This window comes from Momordica charantia (assembly GCF_013281855.1).
Source record: "Momordica charantia cultivar OHB3-1 chromosome 3 unlocalized genomic scaffold, Mcharantia_2.0 BLBB01000003.1, whole genome shotgun sequence".
Lineage (NCBI taxonomy): Eukaryota > Viridiplantae > Streptophyta > Magnoliopsida > Cucurbitales > Cucurbitaceae > Momordica > Momordica charantia.
The window spans coordinates 18,146,020-18,153,351 of record NW_028275161.1 but is presented as its reverse complement, the minus strand read 5'-3'; the positions used below and the strand labels follow the sequence as shown (position 1 = coordinate 18,153,351).

General features: G+C 37.2%; 1 protein-coding gene across 4 annotated transcripts; it reads right to left on the bottom strand.

Moving 5' to 3' along the window:
- Window positions 1–637: 637 nt before the first annotated feature.
- On the bottom strand, window positions 638–6,863 carry LOC111010809 (zinc ion binding protein). Of its 4 annotated transcripts, none has more exons than XR_002601390.2 (7): window positions 6,477–6,863; window positions 5,561–5,832; window positions 4,803–5,454; window positions 4,490–4,689; window positions 3,712–3,956; window positions 1,370–3,253; window positions 638–1,253 (listed from the first exon to the last, which is right to left on the bottom strand). XR_002601390.2 is itself a non-coding variant. In XM_022284372.2 (6 exons), exons 2-6 carry the CDS (start codon window positions 5,830–5,832, stop codon window positions 2,055–2,057), a joined length of 2,568 nt encoding a protein of 855 aa, XP_022140064.1. In that variant the 5' UTR covers window positions 6,477–6,863; the 3' UTR covers window positions 638–2,054. The 4 variants fall into 4 exon arrangements, 2 of the variants coding, with proteins under 2 accessions (XP_022140064.1, XP_022140065.1); XR_002601391.2 differs by having other exon boundaries at window positions 638–1,647; window positions 1,710–3,253; XM_022284372.2 differs by having other exon boundaries at window positions 638–3,253.
- Window positions 6,864–7,332: the final 469 nt, after the last annotated feature.

The window sequence follows — 7,332 nt, the reverse complement described above, 5'->3', positions numbered from 1 at the left end:
TTATTAAGTTTGAGAAAATAATCTCAATGGGTCCATGCTATATGAAAAAGTGACAATTTAACCTATATAATATCAAACTTGTGGTTTTTCTTTTGATTTTATTTGCCATAGTTTTCACTGAAACAAAACAGTGATATAATGATTAAAGAGAAGAAAACGGTTTCAATGGTCCGCCCCTCAGTGTCACGTCTCTTTTTATACTAGCGGGACCGCATCGAATTATGTTTAAAACCGTTAAGACAAATTACCACAAGCAAATAAAACCAAATATTTTTATTGAATGTCGTATAGAGAGGCTAAGAAGCACGTACACAATACAACACATTTTCTAAAAATGTAGAACACGTGCATGTTAATTAAAAAACATATTTTTAAACATATATCATTTTATACGATAAACTTATGCATTTTTATGCTTAAAAAACGAGTTTGATAAATTTGACTCACGTCTATTAAGCTAACAAGTGTTCTGATATCTGTCCAAAAAGTGTTGTTATCCAAACTAAAGTTTCTATCCTTCTTTGTAGGGAGGTGATAGGACAAGTGAGAATGGCAACAGACTTCTTTACCTAAAGAATTGATTTCATTTTTCAGATGATCAGAGAAATGTTTAAGAGAAAGGGCTAAAGCTTGAAAGGAGGTAGAAGCAAGAGTTTAGAAGAATCAATTTAACAGAAATAGAAGTTTTTTCATATAACAGCATCAAGAAACCAAAACCAAAACCAAAATTTTTAAGCATTACCCAGATGGAGAGACAAAGCAGAGACAAACAAAGCTGACAGATTCGGTTTCAAGCTGCAGTATATTGATCCTCTGGTCATTGTCAGCCCTTCATTTAACTTAAGAAACAATCCAGAACCCACAAGATTTAATAGGAAAAAAGAAAATAATAAGTCAGTGATCTCAGAAGGATTTTGAACCCATCGATTTGGACAAATTCATAACCTTTTACTTTTACTTTTACCTCTATGATGTTTAACTTGGCTGCGGAAATAGTCTTCTCTACAGTCTGCAGTATAAGAGTTGGTTGATAACAAACTACAAGAGGCTCCAAGGCTTCCCGCGAATCACAGAATCTGGTCGTTACATCAGTCTTGTCAAGTAAAATTTAGGCAAGCAGAGCCTAAAGCAATGATCCCGCAATTTGAAACCATACCACGTCAAACTTTTTACAATATAACTCGAGAACAGTAGGAAAGCTTCATCTGTCTCAATGAAATGGCATCTTCGTTGATAGAAATCTCATTGTCTGCCTAAAGACATTTGAAGTTAAGCAACCATCAATCTAAGTTACTTGAATCATTTAGCAGAAACCAATCATATATGAACAGGAACCTAATTGACTGTTCCCTCGCCCCATCCCTCTTACCCTTCCATATGTCATCTCATTTCATGTGCCATGTAGCTCTTTGTATAAATAGTACTTCATTTGTAGAGTCAATACTGAAAATAGAATATCATCATTGGTGTAGGAACATCCAGAAAGTATAGCCAGGCAGCGATTCGGTCCCTACTCAGATGTAGCCATGGTATCATGGAAATGCAGTAAGAATTCCAGGGTTTCATATACGGAGTTCAAAATAAAAAACATCCTATATGGCTGCTGGTCTGAAACTTCATGCTTAAATTCAGAGGGCTGGACCTCATCTGTCCAATGAAATTTCATCAGTTTGCAAACTCCATCAATATCAAACAAAGTGAAATCTTACCATGGGCAAAGCCGATGACAGATGGAGAAAATTTTGAGCAGCTTCATTCCTAAACTTGGAAAGAATTATGCCCAGATGAATTTAGGACCAGTAGTTACGCGACCAGCCCTGCAACTTTGCATCGCAACAGCATTCTAAAGCTTGAAGAGCACCCAGAGTTTATAACTGACATGGGAGAAACCATTTTTGCATCAGGGTGCCCACTTTAGCAGCATGACCAAACGATCGACCATTTTTCCATCTCAAAATAACTCAATCAATTGATTGTAGGATCGTGTGACCTTTCTTTTTCTTGGATTTCCATATCTTTAGATGCTGTTGCTGGAACAGAATGGGAATCATTATCTATGAGGCAACAGTAGGCTCAGGACCATCACTGAAAATGCCATTCTGAGAATTCGTCATGCACTGGTTCACAAAATCAGCTGCCATTATAGGATCATTAATGGGTGAAGGATCTACATCTATCTTTTCTTGATAACTTTGATTGTCTACTAATTTACTTAGATCACAGAGAGAATCATATCTGGAAGGTAGAGTTTCATACTCAATATCAATTTGAATTCTACTTGTACTTTGTTGGAAGGAACCACCGCTTACGACCTCTTCAACAGAATTTAGCCGAGGTGGTGATATACAGATTGATGTTGTATCAACATCCATTTCAGCACAGGGGCATTCTTCCCCAGCAGTTTCACCAGCCATACCGTTTTCACTCACAGTTAAATCAACAGGCTCATTACCAGCGTTATCAGTAATATTATGAGAAGCTTCTTGTCCAGAGGCATGCTCAGTCTCTGTCTGACTTGACTCGGAGTTGTTTCTAAGTACATTATCATTCAAAAACCCTGTGCCTCCAGTAGAGACTTCTCTATTAGTTTGATGTTCTGTGGTTTTTATAATATGGTCCTGAAAAGGATTCCCACGATCCTGGTTGCTTCCCGTACTGAATAGTGCATTCAACTGCTTCTGAACTGACACTGCAAAAGATACAGCATGATCACGCATTAAGGAATCATGAGGTGGACAACGTAGCATGTCAGTCAAGGCCTTCTGGTACTGCAATAGGCTGATGGATGGTTTAGCAGTCCCTTCCTTACGACATACATTAATAACTTTGCACATATGCTCACATAAATTACCCATTTCTGCCCATCTGCAATCACAAAGACCAAACTGCAAACCAGGATTCCAAACAACAAATTTCCTGTCTCGAGTAATTTGGTCAGTAACTTTTGCAATACCACCTTCAATGACAACATCAGAATCTGGAATTCTAAACGCTCTGCGCCAATATGTCAAACCACTCATCCACTCGTCTTTCCAATACCGAGAAAAATTGTTCTTCTCTGAGTACTCATCAAGCCAGAAGTAAGAATGTACCTTTGTACCCAGCTTATCAACCAACCAGTCTGTGCGTTGATAAACAGCACCATCTTCCTCATTCAGCAATCTAAGTCTCAACTGACTATGGTAAAACTCCATTGCAGCACATGTTTCAAGACTGGTGAGTGGAAGGTGTTTCAGTGCAGTAGTCCACATCCCTAAGACCAACAAAAAGTTCAGATGGTAAGTATTTCGATATGCTTCCTGGCCATTGTTGTACACGTAATTACATCTTGCATCCAAAACCAATATTCACAAACAATTGTCAAACTAACTCCTGGAACACATTTGTTTCCAGATGATAACCCATCCTCCCTTCAAAAAGAAAAAGAACAAAGGAACAAAATTTGTGTGCTTGAATGTGATACTGTCGTGCACAGTCCACCCACATTTACCATGTCTAAAGTCAATTATAATGGAATTGTGCAAATAATCACCTTAATTGTCAAAGGGTCATTGTCAATTTAGGGTCATTATAAAACTCTGGATGATATAAATTCTGCAGATATATAGTGAATAATATGATGGCAAAAAAAATCCAGCAAGTATGATAAAGTGGAAAGTAACGCCCTTTCTAAGAAAAACTAGTGATTAGAGAACAGAGATAGAAACAGACCTAGTCTAGGACTCCAGGTTGCCTTAAAGTAGTCAATAAAATCGGGACTATCAACTTGATCTTTAATGAGCTGTTCAAATAAATCCACAGTTCCATCGCCTCGGCAAAGTCTATCCACTGCTTGCGCAAGCTGTCTTAATATCTTAGCTTGCTTCTCAATTTCCACACATTTCTTCATTATGTTTTTATGCCATGCATGGCGGACACGCCAAAAGCTTAACAAAACAGAGCACTGAAATATCTCCCTGAATAAAATCAAAGAAATACTCATACACCTGAGGGCGGCATACTTGAATGGAAATGAAAGCAATTCTAAGTTATTTTTACTGAACAGTATTGAAACTTTCAATAATGTAGAATAGCTTGATTTGCATTAATTATAAGCTTTCACGCTCACCAATAAAAGGTCGAACTAATTAATTGAACTTAAAACCCCTTTGCAGGTGCAAAAAGAACTTAGAAGCAACCCCCCTCCCCCCCCCCCAAATGAAGAATAAATTAAAAAAATATCAATTGCACTCCTTAAGTGGATTTATGGTTGATTTAAAAATCCATCAAATAGTTCAAAAATAGAAGTTAGCACATTCTTCTCACATCCAACAAAACTTTAACAAGATGGTATGAATAAATAAGCATTTCTAACCAGGGCAACAGGCAGAAGGAAGAAAGCAATTAAGCCTAAAGTTATGGATAATTAATGAACTATTAAGCAGGTTATCTTTTGACTCCGTGAGCTCAATGTATCATCTAACAGATCTGGGACAAGCTTATCATGTACCTGATTGTCGGTACATCAGCAAGAGGATCATCCACAACAAAGCCGGCCAACTTCCAAGTGGGATCTTTGGTTTGAACTCTACCGTAAAGAGCCCTCATCCACCTATGGGCATCCCCACTAGCAAATCTAGGTGATATAATCCAAGCTACTGGAATCGCTTTGTACTCTAAATTGAATACTACCAGACTATGAACTGGATACTAGACAAAAATGCAGAAAAAGAATAATTAGCAATAGCATCATCTGGAATTGGAAATGGATCATATATATAATAATGTTGAAAGAACTTAGACATAAAAATTGATTGATATACCTTCAACTTATTTGTTCCAAACCTGGAATCTGAAGCAAGAAGGCCACGGTTGCCAAATCGTATCATTTGTTGCAATTGCCACTCCGTTTGAATTCCCAAAGTAAAGGTGTCCGTATCAGTAAAATCTTCATAAAAGAAAACATTACTACCATGGCCTTCGACCCATTTGCAAATGCTTACTGCATCATCTTCATCAAGTTCATGAGTGGAACGCCTAATGCTTCTCTCCTGTCTTCTTACATACCTATGGGTTAAAAGGTCATCACGGTTGCATGGGCCACCCTGTTTCTCCACCGACTCATTATGTCTCTGCATTATGGTCTCCACAGATACACCAACATGTAGAAGTGATAATACACGTAGACGAAGATCTTCAGAGATGTAAGGTGCAAACATAGCACGAGTACCTTCAGCCTTCTTGTCTTGAGGACCATGGCATGGCAATCCCTTCTTATCTACATGCTTGTCCTCATTATATATGATAAGTGCAATAGATGGTTCAGCAATTAAGCGTTTGACAATAAAGTGGCAAGTGCAGCCCCTTTTAGTGTTTGGCCGCCCGGCATTTTTCTTTTTTGGTACATAAGTACTTCTACTGGGTCGTACAATACCCCCCTTCCTGTGGTCATCCGGACCAAACGAACACCAATACCTATATATTCAATGAAATAACTAAACTTCTTGAATTTGAAGAAACAACAAAAAAAAAAACTATACAAAAATATACGTACGTCCATATATATATATATGGGACTTACAAAATGTATTCCAGTACACCATCAACCTTTAGCTTGAAAGGTGCTGCCGATGCTCGCCGTCGCCTTGCTTCAACATGAAATCTGGTTGGACATTCTTGGTTTGAAGATTCACCACGTACAAAATCGTCAACTCTCGCAAAAGGTATTACAGCAACTCTGTCCATGTTGTCGCGCCATCCTTCTACCTTCGACCATACAAGATCAGCTGAAGAAAATTCTAAGGTAGGAGGGTTCTGTACTGGAAGAGAAAAAATCTCATCCCATCTGGCCATCTAAAACGAGACGATGAAATTGCAAGAATCAAATTTAAGAAGCAGCACACGAAACTTAAAAGAACGACCCAAATTTATATGAAACCTAAAACAAATATTTCTCGGCACAAGAAAACAACATAAAAATCAAGTTAAGCATGAAACCATCACCAGGCACAGAGTAATATATTATCTAATAAATTTATCAACGCATTCAATATTGCACTTGAGGTACCCAAATATCAAAAAAAAAAAAATATATATATATATATATATATTAAAATTAAACATACACGCCAAGCAGTGAAAATTCAATTAATTGCACCAAAAATCACACACAACTTACCACGTTTATACCTAAATGCGATGGTGGGGGGGCGGTAAAGCAGAATCAACTTAGAACCATAATCCCTTATCATTCCCAAAAGAGGAAAGAGCAAAGAGCAGAAAACTAAAGGAATCTAAACCACGTTACAAAAAGAAGCAGCAGAAACTTAGCTCTCAATTAACCTGACAGCAAGCAGAATACTATATGCAGACGAAAAGAAACAATCAAAATTTAAATATGGGAACAGTTCATCATTATAAATGACCTAACCATGCAACTAATTGCAATCAAACCGATTCAAAGTTAAGTGAACAAAAAGCCAGAGTGAGGAAAATACTTCAACGTACTGTCTTATCAGAAAATCGGAGCCCTCAGCAACACAATATATGTATCTCTTCCCGTGCTCCACCGAAATGAACGAAACTCCCCCGACGTAACGATTACTTCCTACTCTTTCTGCTCCCTAATCTCCAACTCAATTCACTATTATCCGACTACCGGAAAACTTCAAAGAATTCCGGAAATGGTTACAGAAATCAATATTGAATTCGGAAAAAATCCGGGAAAATGGTGGAGGCGGAGAGCTTAAACCTCTGGTTCTCAGCGCGAGATGGACAGAACGGAGAAGAAACCAGCCACCGGAGGCGGTGAGGCTTTGAGACGAACCATCCAAGCCGATTATACAAACTTTTCTGTCAAAATTTTAACTCAAAATACAAAAATAAAAGGGTTAAATTGGATTTCCCGGGTATCGTCGGATCGGGTTGTGGGTTTTTTCGTTTTTTTTCCCTCCCAAAGCGGCGCACCAATGAGTAATGACCTTCAAACCGAATTACTGTCAGATTCGACCCTAACCATGTCGGTCGGGTCGGTTCATTGTATACCTAAATTTATGAAAACTAGTTAATACCACGTGCAATGCACGTGGTTTTAAATATTTTAATACAATGTTTCTAATATTTAACCTATAGGATGATAACTAAACCGAATTTTAAATGGTACTAATATTTAGTTTTTCAAATAAAATATGTTAGTATTCGTTGATATTTTATATAAAAAATACAATATTTCAACTAAAAAATAAGACAATAAAATAAGATGGGTAAAAAACATTGAATATGATCTAAATTTGAAATAATAAATGTGGGTATTAACTTTTAATTAAAAATATTTTTATAATTTTAAAAATAAGT

Excerpts from the sequence above, each read along its gene's own strand:
- LOC111010809 (XM_022284372.2), bottom strand. The coding sequence starts at position 5,832 with ATGGCCAGATGGGATGAGATTTTTTCTCTTCCAGTACAGAACCCTCCT. Across the intron at positions 4,690-4,802 it reads TTGGAACAAATAAGTTGAAG|TATCCAGTTCATAGTCTGGT; the intron begins GTATATCAATCA and ends ATTTTTGTCTAG. Across the intron at positions 3,957-4,489 it reads GCTGATGTACCGACAATCAG|GGAGATATTTCAGTGCTCTG; the intron begins GTACATGATAAG and ends GATTTTATTCAG.